At 30.3% G+C, this 21,304-nt stretch overlaps 2 protein-coding genes across 2 annotated transcripts; both read left to right on the top strand.

Moving 5' to 3' along the window:
* Positions 1-11,906: 11,906 nt before the first annotated feature.
* LOC105144670 (hypothetical protein) lies at positions 11,907-17,231 on the top strand. Its single transcript, XM_011053721.2, has 3 exons — positions 11,907-12,649; positions 12,750-12,821; positions 14,830-17,231. Exons 1-3 carry the CDS (start codon positions 12,275-12,277, stop codon positions 14,974-14,976), a joined length of 594 nt encoding a protein of 197 aa, XP_011052023.1. The 5' UTR covers positions 11,907-12,274; the 3' UTR covers positions 14,977-17,231.
* An 88-nt stretch (positions 17,232-17,319) lies between these two features.
* On the top strand, positions 17,320-20,163 carry LOC105144671 (uncharacterized). Its single transcript, XM_011053722.2, has 3 exons — positions 17,320-17,736; positions 17,828-17,896; positions 19,343-20,163. The coding sequence occupies exons 1-3, from the start codon at positions 17,320-17,322 to the stop codon at positions 19,382-19,384; spliced, it is 528 nt and encodes a 175-aa protein (XP_011052024.1). The 3' UTR covers positions 19,385-20,163.
* The last annotated feature ends 1,141 nt before the right edge of the window (positions 20,164-21,304 follow it).

Below are 21,304 nucleotides of genomic sequence, written 5' to 3'. Positions count from 1 at the left end.
AATACTGGAGATTGTGATAATGGATGATTTGATAAAAAGCTATACTTCTTTTCAGAGATTTATTATAGCTCCCATCTGTACATGAAATACCATCCTTTATTGAATTGTCAAATGCAAAAATTATACATTGGAACAATGGGTCCTATGAACTTATGGTTTTTATTTACTTTTGATGAATTGAAAATTAATATAATAATAGCAGCAAAATAATAATTTTGATCAAAATATGTTTTCAGAATTTGCTATTTTAGAATAAGGAAAATAAAATTTATGGAAACTACTTGTGATGGCCGGTTACAAGAATTATTTTTAGAGTTTTCGAAGTCTTTTTCATAATAATATACTTGACCAGTTGTATTGATTTCATATTTATTTTTGAATAGTTAATTCTTAAATAAACATAATTTTTTTTTATGTACTTGGCGTCTATCTTTTTTGTAAAGTATTTTTTATAGTTAAACAATTTCGAGAAATAAATAAAAGATAGATGAATATGATGAATTTTAATATCTCTTTTGTCGAAAAATCTATTGCTAAAAAATTTCATGTATAGAAATAAAAAAACAGATTTTTTTTATTTTGAGTAAAAATTGGAAAATTTTTATTTTGGAAAAAATTCGATTTTTTACGATAAAAATTTTATTTTATCAAAATCTTGAAGAAAGATGGAATTCATTTTTTATAATCATCGTTTAAAAACATTTAATATCTACATTATTCCAATATTATTTAATATTTTTTATAACTTCATAAGTAATATATAAAAGTGGAAATATCTTTACGTTATAAATTAGTTAATTAATAATGCTTTTTTGAAACTGGATCTATATGTATCCATAATCATTGCTACTTATTGTTAGTCATATTGGGTTCAAATCAGCAAAGCGGCTAAGTCTGCTCGTCGAGCAATTAAACATGATTGGTTGGATCCACAAGTAAGAACCAATCATATTTATTCGCTTGGCAAGCATGCCTAATCACTTTACCGACTTGAACTTGCCCATTGTATTACATTTTAATTGACAAAAATCAATTTTCTCTGCTGAATACAGTCATTGTTTACAGCTATCTTTACGCATGATAAACTTTTTGAATGAATGCAAAAACTGAATTCATTCAAATTCAAGAAAATACATGTCCAAGTAAAAAATGATCAAGATCGAAATGAAAAATTGGTTTTCACAAGGGTTCTAATTTTTGTCGGTAATCTTTATCTATAATTGTACTCATACGTACACTATTATGAAGCATATCTTCTTCAATTATTATAACTATGCAATATCATGTATAATCCCAATTGTCTTTCAAGTAGTATCTATTTAATATGAGTTTGCCCCGTTTCAGGATCTGACAGGAAGCGTCCCTCTTTCCCTCAAAACGGAAAATGCGTAATCGAAGAGGGAGCAAAGCCGCGTAACCAATGGAATGCCACGGCTAAGGAAGCACAATCATGAGACGCTGGGCGCTCGAGGAAAAGAGCCAGGACGACGGGATTCAGAGTGGGACACCTCATAGGGACAGGGAACACCGATGGGGGAGCAGTGGAGGGAGGAACGAAAGAGGCGGCTGGGCCGCTACATCCGCGAAGCTATTATAACCGCTCGAGCGAATCTCTATTAAAACGTGTTTACACTGGCTTAGGGGTTGACTCAGGCCGCGCGCACTCCCACCCCCTCTCCCCTTGTCCCCTCGCACCCCCGCGCACGTCCCGTCCACCAGTCGGTCCTTGGTTTCAGCCAACTCGGGGTTCCGGTGGTTGCCACCCCGCACACGTACGGCGCGTACGCGCGCACTGGGGAGTTGTGTGTACGGAGTAATGCCTATCTAATTGTCGCGTGTATGAATAGTGAATCCCGGAGCACTCGAGGCTATGAGCCAGATCCGAGCTAACACAAGGGAGGAGCCATATGAGCTAATCTATATTATGATAGCCCGACCTCCGGGGTTGCGCTATCTCGCCCCCTCCCCTCCCCTCTCCGTCCCTTCGCCCCCGTCTCTCTCTTTACCCTTGTTGCTGCTACTGCTACTGCTACTCTACACGACACGCGGCCATACATCGCTGATCGTTGATGGTGTGGTCGCTGGTGGTAGATACTCTTACCGAAGTAGCGCAGTACCAGTCGTTTATGCCCTTCTCTTTTGAAACGGATTATTATATATGCGCGAGTAAATATAGATATTACATACCATTAAGATACGGAAAAGTAAAGATGTGATACATAGGAAGATACTGCTTGTTTTAAGGAAAGTAATTTTTCTTATATAGAATTAATATTTGTACAATGGAAAAATCATTTTATCGTACACTTTTCGTTTTTTCTTTTCAGTTACAGAGGATTTAATTTTTATAAAAGTATACTACAGGAGGAACGGAATTAATTTAATTGTCTTTAGTTGCGAATTATATTTCGAATGTGAGTAACTCGAGGGCCGAGTGTGGCGCGAAAATATTTAATGCATATTTAATTGGCGTCAACACTGTGTGTAACTATTGTTATGCCCGTATCATACTAGAGATTAGCGTTTGCGTCTGTTGACCAATCAGAAAGAAGCTGTTGGTCAACAGTTATAAACGCAAACGCAAATGCAGAAGCAACTTTCAATCGCTAATATGATACGAGCATTAGAAAGCTTCTATTACTCAAGCTGAATGATTTTTATATAGGTTTAGTTGCTCACAGGAAGAAAGATTAAGGAGACTCCATTTAGTCTAACCAGTCCTCAGAACATAGGCCGAATTTTATGTTCCGAATTGAGTTTCGATTCTTGACATTCGTGGCGCTTGTTGAACTTTGCAATCCTGTGCATAATGAATACGCCGCAGAAAAAAGTATCACGAACGTAACTTACAAAATTGTCTTTACAGGGTTAAATTACATTCGTGACACTTTTTCCTGCGGCGCACTCATTATGCGTAGGACTATAAAGTTCGCGAGTGTCGAGAATCGAAAATTAACTCGAAACGCAAAATCAGTTCACTTGTATTTAAAAAAGTAAAGTTCATGACTTCTCAAAATCTCTGAATGATGGAACCTTTTTTAATTATTTTCTTTTTGAACAATCAGGAGCAATCAAGACTAAAAAGACTTACATACGGAAACAAATATTTGATTGAATTAACTGCAATTATGGTGGAAAATGAACGATCCAGAATTCTAATTAAGTTTACTAAATTTCTGATTAAATTTACTAGATCCTGGTTATTTCAAACAGAATTCTAGTAGATTGGTTATTTCAACTAGAATTCTGATAGATTTAATTTTTAGGAATCTAGTAAAGTAAACTTAACTAGAATTCTGGATCGTTCATTTTCCACCACAATTCCAGTTAATTCAATAAATATTTTTTTTTCCGTGCGTAAGTGGAGTCTTCCTTTCTCATTGCTCAAAAAAAAATAAGATTAAAAAAGATTCCATCATTCATAGATTTTGAGAAATCATGAACTTTACTTTTTTCTTTTACTTTACGAAATAAAATATATATAATAAAAATCATCATATGTTGAGAAACAGAAATTTTATACATCACTCTAATCTCTTTATATGAATTAATGTCAATAATTTTAATATTTTAGTGTGTCACTTAAAATTGTAACTTAAGCAATATAAAGAGTTTTACATCATTACATTTATTTTCATATATTGTAAAACAATTTTTATTGATTATCTTTTTTCTTTTTGTACCGTTCAATTTTTATTCATAACTATATTTTCTGTATTATAATTTATTTATTTTTTGATTAAAGAAGACTCGATAAGTCAAAATGTTCAGTAACGATTTGTAAAATAAAATTTATGTTCATTTTCATTTAATATCTTTTGATTACTCATCTTAGTTTTCTTTTAGTACTGCTTTGTAAAAAAAAATATTTAAATTTTTTTATAATTATGTATTACATATATTACAAATTTACATTATATATGTATTACATAAGAATTTTGAAGTAGAGTTTCTAAAAATTGAAAGCTGATGAATTTTTTTAGAAAAAACATATATCCTTTTTCAATGTAAAAAATTCTACAAGAAATACCCCTTAGACCTCTGTTGGAGATAAAAATGTTGATGAAACTTCGTTGCACTGTAATTAAATTTACATAATTACATTAATAAAATCCGAATCAAGAAATTCGATGTCGTTGATAACGGCTGGAATTAGAATCTTGTTAATGAGAGGGAGAGGAATGAGAAGGACTGTGCCACGTACGTTCAAGCGTGTATATTCGGGTCCCTCGTTTCCCTAACCCCGTCCATTATTAACGCTCGTTTATTATTATCTATTCGCGCGGCTGCTTCGCCCCCGTTACATTTTCTGATGAGGTTATATTACCGCGAATTCTCACGTGTGGTTTATTGAAATTTCGTATCACACACGCGGCGCGTACGCGCTCCGCGTCTTACCCCACGTTAAATAAGTAATCGCTTGTTACATACTGAAGCTCTACACGCCGCTTACTTACGCTACTCGCTACGGGACACGACTCGCTGTGTTTTTCGCATCCCTCGGGTAAAATCTCGTTTACTTTGCGCCGCTTCCGCCGCGGTCAGACTGTCCGGAGAGACTAATCCCTTCGACTAAAAAAGAAAGGAACGATTGGACGTTATACATGTGTGTGTATATATGCTATATATATATAGATGTATATATATAGAACATATTTTTATACAATTCCTTTCAAACGTATTTTTAGCTATATATAAAAACTTCTTTTCTTTCCTCTTTCTCTCTTTATATAATACTTTCTAAAAAAAAAATTATATATATATATATATATATATATTTCCAAATTATATTTAAATTATGATAATTGCAACTATTTTTGTTCTAAATGTATATCATTTCTTTTGTACATGAATACAATAAATTAAGGCTGAAAATGAAAACTAATATTCATTTCTACTAATGTAGATTAATTTTAATTTTTATCCTTTTTTAATTCTTAGAACTAAAAAAAAAATCAAAAGTAAATTAAACCAAGATTATAGTTGATCGATACATTGATAGAAACAGGTCCAAAAAAGAAAAAAAAAGGAAACCAGGATTAATTAGAAAATATTATCTAACGGCCGATACAATTAATTTCTACAAACTCGCTAAAGAAGATCCGCGATGTAAATCACTTAGGAAACTCAGGAAAAAATAAACAATGGTTGATTATTATCAGTGCCGATTGAACGTCTCTGCGACGCCTGGCTTTTCGACAGAGACAAGAGAGGGAGAAAGAGAGAGAGAGAGAGAGAGAGAGGAGCGTCGTAAGCTCCTGTTAATTTATCACGACGGAAGTCTGGGGTTGGAACTACTCGTCGTAATATCTGCCGAGCTATCCTTCTCTCATCCCCCGAACGAGTTCCGTCCTCCTCCTCTGCACCCCTCCGTGCTGCTTCCTCATTCACCGCGGATGGGAGAATGTCTTATTTTATACACAAAGGCGCCCTCACGGTAGCACCGGCGTTGGAGGGTTTTCGACATAATGTTCCGACAGCTATTAAACGTGTATATACGCACGCGAAGCAGACGGCACGTGACCATACGTATGACGGGTAGAAGATGCTGCTTGGTCACCCCGGTAGCTTCTACCGAGTGTGTCTAATGCGCTAAATTTACTGTGTTAAGCTTACGGGTCGTAAGATTGTGGAAAACATCGAGGATAAGATCGCAATTAATCGATTATCACAAAAGAAACATCTATAATAAAAATGTATAATTCGTTCGCCAATTTTATTTTATGATATGGACGAAATTCCTTCTTTAAAAATATCAGTTTAAATATTTCAGATATTTGAATAAAGCTAAAAGTATAAATTTTTATTCTGCAATGTTTAAGAATTTAAGATTATTAACATTATTATTCATCTAATTAATTTGTAATATTAATATTTCAGCTTCAGTTTGGGGGTTGCACTTCAAGACCGGTTGCATTCAGGGTATAATTTTTTTAGGAACTGGAAAATGTATTTAATAATTCACATATAGAAATATTATTAAGCACTGACAATAAGAACCAGCCTCGATCGTATTTGGCACCTCCTCTATTCATTTGTGTTATTCACGTAAAGAGTTTAGTTCAACTTATTGCTCCTTCTTTTAATATTAAAGATATTAAATTACAATACGTTTATTAATCTGCAGATCGTGAATTAGCTATATAACGCCGCGAACAAACGTACGAAATCTATTTCACCAATAAATACGGTTAAATCAAACGTATATATGGGATATACGCGTAATCGACTGGGCGTCGCGGACGAGAGAAACGGAAGAGAGTGGTGGCATTTCAGGGCGTCGGGACGCCGGACGTCGCAATCTCGTCGTCCCGCCCACCCTCACCCTTCTTTTCGTGCCACTCGACGTGCGCCATTGTGATGGTAATATGTCTGGTGGAGAATCAGGGTCGGAGCTCTATGTCATTCGAGAATTAATCGGTTCTTCCACGGTCTATTAAATTGCGACCGCAAGCGCGCGCCGTCACTTCTTCGGTGAGACTTATGTTAAGATACACTTTGTAGCAATGAACGTCGCCGATATGTAAGCGAAATTAATGGTTCACGACTTAAAATAAAGATACTTTTAATCGCTTTAAGTCAGTCCGAATTATGCGCATTCCTTGCGAAAGGCATATTTTGAAATCAGTTTTCTAATATTAGCCCAGTAAACATTGGGAATGTTACTTTATAAAAATAATGCGTTACTGTTATCTACTTTTTGTAAAGTAACTAGTTATTGTTATCGTCTATTATTCAGAAAATAATAATCAGATTTGTTTGTAATGTTAAAGTAAGATATTAGATTTTAAAATTACGTTATTAAATAATCAATATTGGATCAGTCAATAGTAAAATTTTTTTTATATTAAATTTATTTAATAAATTTAGCTTCTAAAATTTTTTATAACAATTTTATATTATATACTTTACATCAAAAATTTTGTTAAAGATCATTTTCAAACATTAATGTCATTATAAAGAGTACATTCCAATATTTATTGCCAGCTAGTACTAAAAATTTATAGTTCACATAACATATACATACATTACAGATTATCTATTGACAGTGTCTATCGGAATGCAATCTAAAATATAAAGATATAAAGTTTGAGATACAAATCATAATTAAAATATTTTTCAATATTTAAATTCTATTTAAACAAAATATTTCTATCCAATCATAATATTTCGATTTATTGGACAAATATAAAGATAATAGGAAATATATATGTATGTATATTCAAGTAAATATAAAAATAACGGCTGAGTTTGTTATCGTTACTATAAAAATATAACGATATTACTATTATAGACAGAAAAAATTATTGTTGAAAAAACGATAACACGGTAACGACGTTACTTTTCAACTCTGGTAAACACTAACAGTAACATTACACTATATTATAATATTATAATATTGTAATTTCTCATTTAACAATATAAATATAATATAACATATAATATAAAACAGCTATATTCTTATACAAGAAATTATAATATTAATAACAACGTTAATGATATTTTTTTATTTAGTGTTACCAGGGTTGAAAATTAACATTAATTTTATGTTACTGTTAGATGATGTCTTATACTGGGAAATTATATAATATTATATCAATTTGATTATTCTTAATTATTCCTATATAGATTACCACTGCTTTCTATATGTCGTTAATTTAATTAAAACAATTAATTAAAAGAAATTAAACAATCCAATTCAAGAAATAGGTATATTAAATTTGATTCCAATTTGTTTTATTATTTATTAAACGCATACATTAATATAAACACTCTTTCCTTTAAAATTAATTCAATCATAGAAATAGAGTACGTGATTATTTTTTAATGTGATTGTGATTTGTATTAAAATAATAATTTTTGACACACTTAATAGTTAGAAATAACAAAATGTTATTTAACTCAAGGAATTCATTGAAATTTAATCCTCTAATATTTAACGCTATATTATTTGGCAAGATATTCAAAATTTATAGCAAATCTTTTTTCGATTTATCAATTTCATCCATGTCGAAGTATCCGGTGATACTTCACTTCCAGTCGAGACATCGCCAATTTGATAACGGGCAAACACTCGCCAATAGATAGGCGGACAGAGACACGCGGGAGAGCTTCTGAGATCGAGAGATAAAAAGGGGGAGCGCAGGATGAAGAAGCACGATAGACACGCTACGGATACCGGAAGGCAAGAGTCGAGGTTGGGTTGAGGGGCGCCATTACGTCCGGCCACCCTTCGGTCCTCCACTTACCCCTAACGACGTTCCGGGCAAATAAAAGTTGATTTCTCTCTTTCCCCGTCCCGTTTGCGTCCCTTCTTCCACCCGCGCGTTTCTTACCGTTTCCTCCTGCTCGCTTCACTCCTCCCATCACAGACATTCCTCTGTGTCTCGTCCCTCCGTTTCGCTGCTTTATCTCTTTACGTGCCTTCCGCCTCATCAGCTGGCACAGGCCATTCGTCGGTACGTATACGTGGACCCGCGTTAGTCGATAGAGGAATTTTGGGTTGCTCGTGCCGAGCTTCGGACGGATCTATCTAAAATCAAAATCACGTATTCGACCGGATAAAAAAGTTCATTGTAATTGACGACTTCCCGGAAAAATCAAATACGTAAATCCATTTTTTTAATCTAAGTTATAGCGTCAAATTATTCTCTGTCAATAGTGATATTGACGTCATATTGAACAATTTTTATTCCACAAATCAGAAATTAAGTCACAAACAGAAGTTAAGAAATATAAGAGTTTAACATTTGCAAAGAATGTTTTTATTAAGGACAATTTGTAAATTTTGTAAATAAAAAGTGAAAAAATTACTGCTTTCTTTAAATAGTAATTAAATAGATAGATAATAATTAGAGAGTAATCTTCTTCTTCATCTTTATCATTAATAACATTATAAAAAGATTAATATTAAATATAATGTAAAATATTATAGAATAAATGAATAGTAAATATAAAATTTCTGTAATAACAAAACAAGTCCAGAAATTTCTTCTTTTTAAATCATCCTTCAAAATATATTAATCAAATCCTAAAACATTGTTCTATATCTGTTATATGTCGGAAAAAAATTATCGTGTTTATACAATAAACAGCTCGAAGATGAGAAGTTTCTTGTTATCTGAAAATTAAACTTTTTAGACTCACTTTGTGTGATTTTTGCGGAAAAATATCTTCAATTTTATAAGAAGCGTCGCAATGATACCATCGAAATCTCAAGAACGCGATTTAAAAGAAATTTAATTTTGAAATTCGTAGTAAGATAAGCGTTTTAGGCATTGCTTCTCAAAGTTACGAAAGAGACGCGGAAATGTGTTACGATATAAACATGAGCATGTGCTGGCCCTTAATGACCGGGGCGTAATGATCACTTGGCACGTGCCGGATCGCTTTCGATAAATCAGGCAAAGCGGCCGATAATGATAGGGCAGTGCCCGTGCTCGAGGGGTGTCCTGTAAATATTTCCGGTTGCCGTTGAAGATCGTCACACGATCGTCACACTCGTAATGCAATACTAACGATAAGCGTAGAATCGTTCTACTCATTTGCATACAAAAGCCACGTACGCTATTATAACACTATAAAAACAGATAATCTATACATCATGAATCACGCAGATTATATATTATAATGTACAATAAATAATAGATGTATATTTTATTAAATAATACAAATTTAAATTTAAATTTTAATTTTATATTAAATTTTCATGTAGACTCGGAAATTGCTAACAAAACAAAACGTTCGATTTGTTATTAATTTCAATTGACGTACTTAGGTCTATTAGACTCATTATATCCAGTCATTGTTTAGGTAATAAAGATTTTTATGAGTAAAAATAATACAGTTGTTGCTGTAAAGTAATGTTAAGAAATACATAATTATATTGGAATTTATGATTAATTATTTATTATTAACTTAATTCTTGTATCTATTGTTGTAATAATTGCTATTTTACACAAAAACGTAAGACAATTTAATTTTCTTTATGTTACATATCTGCTTTAAAGTATTCTTATTAAAATAAACTTACAATTTAGTATTTATTCTTTTTTTGTATGAGTTATGTCATTTTGTTTCTTTGAAATTAATTAATGCTTTTTAATTAATGTACACTAAATACAAAAAGTGTTTGTATGAAATTTTTATGAAAAAGTTTTATTTGTAGAAAATAAACATTAAGTAGTAATTTATTAATAATGAGTATATTTTGTCTTAATATAAACAAAACAGTTTCACGTGTTTAAACTAAGCTTTCTCGACGAATATTTTTTGTGCGTCCAAATAATTATAGAATTTTTCACTTTGGCTTAATTTTTAGATAATTTTAATTATTGCACACTTTTTTAAGTAAAATGAAAATAAGATTTAAGAAATACATAATCTGTTTTATTTTTTGTTAATAAATTGCTAACTAATGATTACTTTTTAAAAATAAGATTTTTAGAACATTTCTCGTATAAATATCTTGTGCATTCACTGTATATATTTTAAATGAATCTCAATGACAGTGCTAGTATGTATATACCTATGTTACAGATTTTTTAAAATTGTGTTACAGTTTCATAAGCTTAACACCCGTCAATTATCGTTAATTCTATAAAAGGTTCTAAATTGAATATTGCAACATATTGTAGATCTCGAAAAACTAAACTGAGTTGAAGAGAATTGCGGATTCCAGATGGCATCAAATTCACTGTCCCAAAATGTTGGTTGCAACAGCTCTATGCGGTTCGCATTTTTTCTATCGAAAGTGAAACGATGCACGATCCGAGTGTCACCGACGCCGCCACGGTTCCGCTACTTCCGGTAGTGAGAGACCGAGAGGGCGGAGGGCGAGAGTCCGCCGAAAATCGCGTTAGTGCACGTGTTTTCGCGCGATCCAATCCGCGGCGGATTAACCAACCGAGGGAAACCTCGTTATTCTTCAAGCCGATGGTACCGCAGCTCTTTTTTTATCCGATTCACTTTCTCGAGATAACGCGTGCAACTGCGCTATTTGCGAAAAGCTACTATTTAGGCGTGGCCATTATCATATCGACGCACCAAAAATTATAAAAAAAGTATTGATAATACATGATTATATTTGGTAAATTATATTTAATGAGCCTTAACATAGCAAAGATAATATAATTAGCTAATTAATAATTAATTAATTAATATAACGTTAATTAATAACTTTTACTGACACATAAATTATTTATATTTAAATAATAAATTTATATTTAATGAAAATAATTAATTAACTTTCTCTTTTCAAAGTTATTGAATTTAATAATTATTTGAAGAATAAAAGATGTCTTTATTTTGAACCGTATATTAAATTGTATCTTAATATATTGCATTTATTATTATTTTTTTCACTTTTCTTACATTGCTGATTTTCCAATATTCTACATTTCCAAAGAAATAAAAAATTGTGTGACCTTAATAAATATTGAAAATAATAAATATTGAAAATTTACATAAACTAGGAAAATCAAATTAAATTAATCTAACAAGGGAATGCAATGGGATTTACGATCTTATTCTCTGATAAGCGTGAATCGTCAGATCGCGTTTGCCTACAATACATGAGAATTGCGTTCCAATATACATTGCTAAAAAATGTTCACAATACATAATACAATTTTTTGGTACATCTGAACACGGTCAAAATTGCCGCTGCCATTTGTAAATACTAAAAGCGGAGTATACTGTTCCAATAAAAGATCAACTTAATTAATCAATTCTTTCAGGGCTTTGGTATATTAATATATATATATATATATATATATATATATATATCATAAAAGCAAATAAAATATATTTATAATAAAATATAATATTAAAATTTTGTGGTTACTTTCTTATAAAATTAAAAGTTTAATTAGATCTAACAAGAAAATTAAAAATAAGATAAAAATTAAGAGATTTCCTAAAAAATAAAGACATATCAATTTACAATTAGACAAAAAAAAACAAAAAAACCGGATAAGAAGCAAAAAGACGAGATGTCAAAAAATAGTAAAAAGCAAGAAACAGGAAACAAAAGCACATTGAAGAATAGGCTTAACGCCTATATAGGCTTGTAGCGCGCGATGTTTATTTATGCGAGGTCTCTGCGCTGTTATTTGTACAGCGAACTATCGGCACCGAACCGAAGTTCGAGCGAGCGAATCGTGGCACTTAGTCTGACGAAAGTTCAGTTGGATCAAAAGAACAGGGACGTTTAGAATTGTACGAGTGAGCTAAAAGTATTGATAGAAAACACATCGCCGAACTCGATCAAGAAATGGATGAATTGGCGGACATTATTCGTGAATACGAGACGGAAAATGAGGAGTTTGAAAATCTGTTCTACTTGTGTTGCACCGAAGTTGACGAGATACGAGACGAGATCAAAGTTGTCAAGGAAAATCAAAAACATTTGCCGTCTATACAGAAGGTGATATATCGGCCTATATCGGCCTGTGATTCGTCTGAAAAGTCTTACGATAACAAATGTATTTGCTCGACATTGAAAGAAGAAATATGGAAGTTGCGAATGGAGATTATATCGAAGAATAAAAGGATTCAGGCGCTGGAGCTGCAAATACATAGCAGAAATGCCCTTCATAAGATTTGTAAAAAGCGATTGCAACAACTATCGAGGGCACACAGCTATAAAGTACTTTATTATATTTCAATTATTATTAGTGAACATTAAGTATAATTATATGAACGTATTATACTTTCTTTTTTTTTTTAAATGCATATTGTTCTTATAGATTAGCAAGCTAAAAGCGGAAATTGAGCAAATACAAATGGCTATGTTGTGTATAAAGGCGAAAGAATGTGAGGTATGCAAATAGAGAATTATAAATAAGAGATATTAAATATGTCAGATAATGTCGAATAATATCTATTTCGATTTTGTGGCACAAGCGATCATTAAACGATCAATATTACTGTACAATTTGTACATTATTATTGATATGTATCTTCTCTATGTACACAATTTAATACAATTCTTAATATAATTTTCAATTAAATTATGCAATAATTTAGCTATCTTTTGTTATGAATTTAATGTGCGTTTAATCCAAATCATTTCTAAGGGTTAATTGGACAAATTCATTTTTATTCAAACCATTATATAGCAAAATTGATTGGACGCACTAGTGCGCATTTGTGTATATTAAAGCAATTGTATGCTAATTTAAATAAAGAGGTTTAATCCATATTATATTTATGTAAATTTATATTATTTTATATTATTTTATGTAAATTTGTTTGTGTGCAAACGATAGCTTTAACGTGCACAATGAGTACATCCAAAATTCGGTAGTAGGTAAATCTTCACTCAATTATGATAAAGTAATAAGAATTAAAATGTTTTATGTGTTTTATATCTTAATTAATTAATTAATTAAACACTAATATATCTTTAATATATTTTGAAAGTAGAAAATTCGTACATATGTATGTACATACAATATATACTATTATATATATAGTAATTCGCATTGAATTATTTAACCATTAAATAATTTCTAGCTTTGACTATTATGATTTCCTATCTCGTATTTGTTGAATTTAAAAAAATTTGTGTTGAATAAAAAGTGGCTCAATATATCTCATCCATGGAGTGTGTAAGCCATCTCAAGGAATAAGATGTTAACTCGAATAAGAGTTGAACTCGTAACACAAATTAGATAAATTATTGCACAATTTTATTAAAAGTTATATTGAAATTTATATTGCATTGTTTATAAGAAACATTAATGATACTATATAATTATACAATAACATTGATTATTTAAGGGTTGCTTGTAAACATCCATTTGGCCCATATTCATAATCAGTTCTTATATTTAAATTTTAAGTACAGTCTTTAGATATAAATTAATCACATTCATAGTCCGTTCTTATTTCAAAACTGTTTCAAATAATTATGTCTTAAGATACTAATACGGCCATATTCATAGTTTCTTATGTTGAAGGTCTTCTTAATTAAAATCTTAAGATGTTATAAACCAATCAAAGAGTCGTATTAATGGGCTTTCTATGGTAAATATTCAGAATAGAGGAGTCATCTTTTATGATCTTCACCTTGACATGTTATCAAGATTATGACCCTAAATGAACTTCTAACAGATTTTTAGTTGTCGCTCGTTAAAAAGTTGTTAATTTATTTACTATCTTATTCAATAATCTCATTAAGTTATACAAGGATAGAAATGGATCATAATTTTGAAAAACTTGATGGATTTCGCTTCGAAAGTCATATGATCTCTATGTAAGGGAGAATGGAGTGGACTTTGCTTCGCATTTAAAATCGAACTTTCCCTTAAACAGGGAATGGGAAATGTCTGCTTTATTCTATTTTGGCATAAAACAAGAACAATTATGTAAATTATATAGCAGAATGTATGTAGAGCATATATACGTAAAATATATTGTGTTCAAAAATTACGTTTTATTTATAAAAGTTGTCTTGATAATAACTTTTTAACAAATAACGAGTGACAGCTGTAATCTGTCGAAGATTACTCAGAATCATGACATTGACAACATATTGTATTAAGGTCATCGGAGTTGACTCCTCTATTCTAATGTTCTAAATGTTATTTAAAACGGTCTTGTAATATTAATATGGAATATGAATATCAATTTAAGACAGTTTGTTTGGTGCATAAGCAATCAGTGTCTGTGATTTAAAAATATATAAAAGGAAAAGATATGTAAGATTAATTTTGTTTTATTGAATCCCCCTTCGTTACATTGCTTAAGTTTCATTTTAATATAATTACATCATTATTATTAATTTATAAATTATGTCTTATGTAATAATATAATTTGATGTAGGACAAGATGATTTATGAAATTGAAGAAGGAGAATCAGATCTTGAGGAATGTAATTTAATTTCACCTAAAAAGGAAATCAAGGAAGAGATACAAGATATTAGAAATAAATTGTTGCTTTCCTTAAATTTACGGGAACATGCCATATAATGATTAAATTATTATTGGTTTTGATGATAATAGTTTTACATATTTTTGTAACGCAGAAGAAGACTGCGAGCTCCATTATTTATTTTGTCCAGCGATTCATCATACAAAATTAACAAAAAAATATATCATTATTATCTACAGTAGTGATATATTTTCTGCTAATTTTATATATGTTTTAACATAATATAACTTGTAATATAATGAAGTATAACTTAAGCATATAGGATATACAGAGTTCCCGAAATTTGCGGATCAAATTATTAGAAAGATTCCTCGAAAAATTAAGTAAAAAAGTTATTTGTAAATTTTTATTTCAAACACACACACATACACACACACACACACAGGGTGTCTCGAATTTAAATGACAAACACTGATCTTGTTAACGTAACTAATAACTCAACATTGTTCTATCTGGAAATCGGCGCGCATATTCTCGCATTATCTTTGAATATTAGACATCGCTCAAGTCGTATACGGAAATAATATTTCGCTTTAGAAGCAATAATATATTCCGAAATTTACGTTTTATCTTTTTTTGCAATTTTCTTCAAAACGAAACAAAAATGAGCATATCTCTAAAGGACTTTCTTTTTAGTTCCTCGATCCTTTACACGTTTATTCTATTTAAATTCGGGACACTCTATATATGAAAATATTACATGGTCAAAATACAATATATCAGTAATTATAAAAATTTAATTTTAATCGTCGTGTTCACATTGTGATTTCTAATTGTATACATGATATTTGTTATTCTATATATTATATTATATTTATAATTTCAAATTCAACTATGGTGTTCTTTCTCATATTGCTTACTTCTTAAAACACAAGCAGATTGTGGCAGATATCAAGAATACTTTAACGTGATCCTTATGATCAGATTTTTATGACTAACTATTCTCTCATGATTAAAAATTCGAATAAACAAATAACATTTGATAAATCAATGTGATTTATGTACCATTTTTCGTGCGATTTACTCATTCACGAAGGAATTAAAGCATAAAAATTATAGATTATTATTTTATTAATTACTGTATCTAGTTCATCATCATTTCGGACGCGCAATAATAATTTTTTAAAATTTTCTCAGCCCTTAACAGGGCGCGCGCAGCACTGAGTGCTGCGTCACAAATTTATTATTTAAGAGTTATAGCAATTGGATAGATAATTGTAGATAATCATCATAAAAGCAAGTAAAATATATTTATAATAAAATATAATATTAAAATGTAACTAATATTATAAAAAAAGACCTTTATAACATTATCAATAATTTTTCAAAAAAATAAATTTTGCGGCACTTTGTCGCGATGCGCAATAAAGATTAAGGGCTAAAGTCCGATTGCACTAACATTACTGTGATTTTAAGTAAGATTTAAAAGTTTCTCTATCTCTCTCTTTTTGAGAGTTTCAAGCCTCACTTAAAGTCGAAGTATCGTTGGTGCAATCGGGCCTGACAAATAGATTGAGATACCTCGCGTTGACTGAATTGTAACTTTCCCATCATTGGGATCGTCTACGCGAATCGGATAATTCCATCGTAATACATGTACTAATTATTACTTTTATTAATTTGAAACACGTAAAATACACACATTTTAAAATACATTTTAAAATGAGATAAGTACTTTGTAACGGCGCTAATACACGTTAAATTGTTATTTGTAAACGCACCAGCTCCTATAATCTGTAACTCGTTATGTGTTCGTAACGACAGTTGCGCAGATATTTTATATAATAAAAAAGTAACGGTTATTATAAACATATAACGACAGGCGACATTTGTTTGTGTAGGTACACAAGGATCGTGTTCTGATGTACAGCTCTGCCAAAAATATTAGACATCCATATTTTCTTCATTTATCTGAAATTCTATTATTAGCGTTATCTGTTGACTACCGGCATTATACATAAGTTTAAAAAATTCTCAAGAAACATAAGATAATTCACAACAGATTCCAAAAATCAATTTTTAAGCTAAAATTTTTAATAATAGGGTGTCTAATATTTTTGACTGATGCTGTATGCTGTCAGTACTGAAAATCTATATGTTATGTATGTCGGTATATTATAAATTTTCAGTGTATTGAAAACGGATTGGCAGTATATATTGGTAAACACGGTCAAAGTCACAGCCGTGGTACCATTCGTAGTTCGTACTGAAGCTTAAACGTTCAACCGTCACATGTCAAGTTTCTACGAAAGTTTAGTCAGTAGTTGAATCAGAAGAACAGAGACATCGAAAATTATTCCGAGATTAATAGTGATATAAAAAATATTTCTGAAACTTAATCGAGAAACACTTAAGTTAGAGAATATTGAACATCGAAATTTATGTCGAGGGATAATAACAATATGAAAATATTAATGGAAATCGATGAAGAAATATTTAAGCTCAAGAACATTATTCATGAATTGAATGTGAAGAATATAAAGCTTCACAAACAACTTTACTCACTTTATGTTGAAGCAGACTCGCAACAAAGTAAGATTGAAGCTCTCGAGTCAAGTAATGAAGATCTTTCATCGGAAAATAATTCGTCGGAATCTATAAAGTTGTCCGACGAAAACGAAATGTCTAATGAAAATACTTACGCGGCATTGAAAAAGGAAATACTAACGTTACAACTAGAGGTAAAGTCGAAAGCTGGAATAATTGCGATGTTGGAGCTGGAACTACATACCAAACTTTTATTTTATGAGAAGTTTAAAATCTTGAACAACTGTCTATTGGTGGTATACAAGAAAAAAGTTCGTTTAATAATTAATATTTTAATTGTTATGAATATTACTACGACTAAAAATACAAACGTAATATCGTAAATGCACATTGTTTTTACAGACTAGTGAGTTGGAAGCGGAAATTGAACGACTAAGGACCACATTGTTTGTAAAATTAGGAATACATGAGGTATGCAAGAGAGACATCGAATGTGTTCAGATAATATCGAATATTATGATTTTCTGACATTAGCAGCGGGATAATTGATGTTAAAATCTGCGTCTACATTCAAAGATTTGTTACGAATCTATTGTTGCTTTTTATTTACACCGATTCTCAGATAATTCTCACTTATGACATTACTTAGTTGAATATACATTCCTTTTGCATTCTGATAAGTGAGATTTAACTGAGTTTTTGCCTGTAATCTGCACAAGCTCGAGTGCTTTAGTGAGTTTCGTAAACTCACTTTAGAAGTAAGGTTGAATCTGTTAACTTTTTACAAAAATAAGCAAATAATGACATTCTTATAATCTGAGTATAAAATACTCAGCTTACTTCAGACTCAGTTTCACTGGTGTGTACATGGAAAGCAACTTATATTCATTTTGATAATATAGATATAAGATTTTTGAATATGGATGTCGATATTCGATTCGAATCTGAACTCCCTAAGAAGACAAGAGATTCGTTTTTTACGTCGTATGCTCCAGCATACTCCAATGTGTTCCTACTATAGTTCCTATTCACTTCAACGAGCGCGTTAGAGTGAATAAATGCTATGGTAAGAGCATTTTAAGCCTGTTCTACAATGTGCTTTTTGTTTCCTGTTTCTTGTTTTTTTGCTATTTATTGTATCTTGCCTTTTTGTTTCTTATCCCGTTTTTCGTTTTCTGTTGCTTGAGATAAACGTTAACGAACTTCAGAAGAAACAGAAAACACATATCAAAGAAATATAATTGTTGATAAAACGATCACAAATAGGAAAAAAGCAAAAGGTAAAAAGCAAGAAACAGGAAACAAAGAGCATATTATAGAACAATCATTAGAGCATGTTAGAACATGCGACGCGAACAAACCTAAGGTGTTTTATTGTATGTACATATTGCTGGGGTCCAATTTAGAGCAGCCAAAATTTAGTCTCAAATATAATAGCACGATGATAGCAATATAGGCTGCGTTGTGTCATTACTCAAGTTCTACTTTAATGTTATTACATCATTATTATTAATTTATAAATAAGGAGCAGACTTCCAAAATATATTTTATCGAAAATTTATAATTTTCAAGAAATGAGAAAGAAAGCCACAAGGAAACCATATATTTTATAGAAAACAATTTGCCAAAGTAAGATGCAAAATGTCAAACAAAATTGCTAAACCGTTTCTAATTGTTAAACCAATGTATTTTGTTTGTCTCTAGTTAAACAGAATATATTTCGAATATTTAGATTTTTTCAGCACGTAAATTGATGGTGAAAAAATACTTTTAAAACATCGTAGAGTAACTTAAATATGAATCTTTCAACACTGAACACTATGTCATTTCTAATTCAAAAAATAAAATTTTGGATAAAATGTATTTTGAAAATCTGCTGCTCATAAATTATGTCTTACGTAACATAATTTTACATAGGAAGACGAAATAATTAATGAAAAAAGTACTAAAGACAACTAGATTATGAAGAATTTTAATAATTAAAAATGACAAAGAATGATAAACTCAGAAGAAGGAAGTAGAGGAGATTGAGAAGTTGTTACTTTCCTAAATTTATGATCTGTAAGAAACTAGAACATTTCGTCATGTTACCATTGTACTAATAAAATTATTATTGATTACTATATACATATTCAGACAAAAATGTGTTACATAAAATTATATAAAAATATATATATAATTTTATGTAATTGTATATAAATAAACATATTTTATATATAATTGTTATATATAATTGTTATATATAATTTTACATAAAATTATATATATAATTCTATATGAAATTCTATATTAAATTCTATATAAAATTATACATAATTATGTATAATTTATACATAATTATGTATAATTATGTATAAAATATGTTTATATGTCTAAATATGCATAAATTTTTTTATTCTTACTTTTTAATGTAATCGCGGCAGATATTGCCATAAATGTGATTGATCCTTACGATAATTTTTTACAAATTATACTAAGCAATAAAATTTGACCTTTTTTTATATCATGAACGTGTATAGTCATTTCCAATGTATTTTTGCTTGTTGAACACGAATCCGTTACTTAGATTTGATTATTAGTTTAGATTTTTAAAGAAAATGGAGTCAAATATTCAAAACACGACGATTTTGAATATTAAGTTATCTAGTCGAATACCGAATATTTTTCAAATATCCGAAATAAATTTCTCAAAATTTTTAAAAAAAAGGGAAAGCAAAAGAAAAAATATAAATAATTGACTGACTGTGGAACAGGATTGTTTGCAATACAGTTTCAACATTAGCAATTAAAATTTAATTTTAATAAATTTTTCACGATAGACAATAACATTTTAGCATTTTCCGGCAATCTATTTCGATTATCATTATAACCACCATACAAAATCATAAACTGTGCAAAATCAGTTGAAAAGAATAGAATTCTGCATCAAACTTTCAATTTAAAATTTCAGTCGAATACATATATATTTCGAGTATTAATAATATATCCGGTTATCTGACCGGATAGTAAAAAATACCGGAAACCGGATATCTGTCCGGTGCATTCCTAGAGCTTAATTAGATTAATTTTTTTATTGACATATTTGTTGTCAGCACTACAAAATTAATAAGAATTTGTTATTTTGGTTCAAGATACAATTTCAGTATTAACTAATATTATTCTCCCACGAAAATTTAAATATAAAGCATATTATAACGATTTACTAAACAAATATCTCGCATGATTTACCTAATCTATGGAACTGAAATAAAAATTATCGATCATTACACAAAAAATATAACAATTTATATTATTATATCATATGTATATAACTACAATAATAATCTATATTATTATATACTAAATACGATAAGAAATGTAATCTATATGGATGAGCGATAATATTATAGTTTTTTAAATTTCCTTAGATAATCGGATCGAGATATCTCGTAATTTGTAGTTCGCGCCTATTTGAGATGCTAAGTTGGCCGTTTGAGGATCATCAGCGTGAAGTGATACACGAATCACCAGATTGAACGATTCGGATAATTTCATGTCATACGCATAAAACTTTATATTTAATTTGAAGCACATAAAATAGAGTACTTACTTCTAAAACATGAAACGTACATCGTAACGGCATTGGTAGGTACACATTTGTAGGTTTATTCTTTTTAATTGAACTTCTTTTGCAGAACTTATCTTCTCTTTTTTTCTTTATAACATATAGACAAATTACAACGTATATTTTCTCTGCTTTATATGTTAAGGGTCATGATAAAGATTTTTGCGTAATGGCTCAACCTATTAACCAATCAAAGTTCTCCTCTTCTGTGAAGTAGAAGGAAAGGAAGGATTCAGATTAGTCGATTTTCTTATGCACTATGCGTTATGCGTTAT

This window comes from Acromyrmex echinatior, chromosome 14 (genome assembly GCF_024713525.1).
Source record: "Acromyrmex echinatior isolate Ae372 chromosome 14, ASM2471352v2, whole genome shotgun sequence".
NCBI lineage: Eukaryota > Metazoa > Arthropoda > Insecta > Hymenoptera > Formicidae > Acromyrmex > Acromyrmex echinatior.
The sequence above is the reverse complement of the archived record's forward strand: the minus strand, read 5'-3'. Positions and strand labels throughout refer to the sequence as shown.

Excerpts from the sequence above, each read along its gene's own strand:
- LOC105144670 (XM_011053721.2), top strand. The coding sequence starts at position 12,275 with ATGGATGAATTGGCGGACATTATTCGTGAATACGAGACGGAAAATGAG. Across the intron at positions 12,650-12,749 it reads CGAGGGCACACAGCTATAAA|ATTAGCAAGCTAAAAGCGGA; the intron begins GTACTTTATTAT and ends TTGTTCTTATAG. Across the intron at positions 12,822-14,829 it reads TAAAGGCGAAAGAATGTGAG|GACAAGATGATTTATGAAAT; the intron begins GTATGCAAATAG and ends AATTTGATGTAG.
- LOC105144671 (XM_011053722.2), top strand. The coding sequence starts at position 17,320 with ATGTCGAGGGATAATAACAATATGAAAATATTAATGGAAATCGATGAA. Across the intron at positions 17,737-17,827 it reads TGGTGGTATACAAGAAAAAA|ACTAGTGAGTTGGAAGCGGA; the intron begins GTTCGTTTAATA and ends TTGTTTTTACAG. Across the intron at positions 17,897-19,342 it reads TAAAATTAGGAATACATGAG|GAAGACGAAATAATTAATGA; the intron begins GTATGCAAGAGA and ends AATTTTACATAG.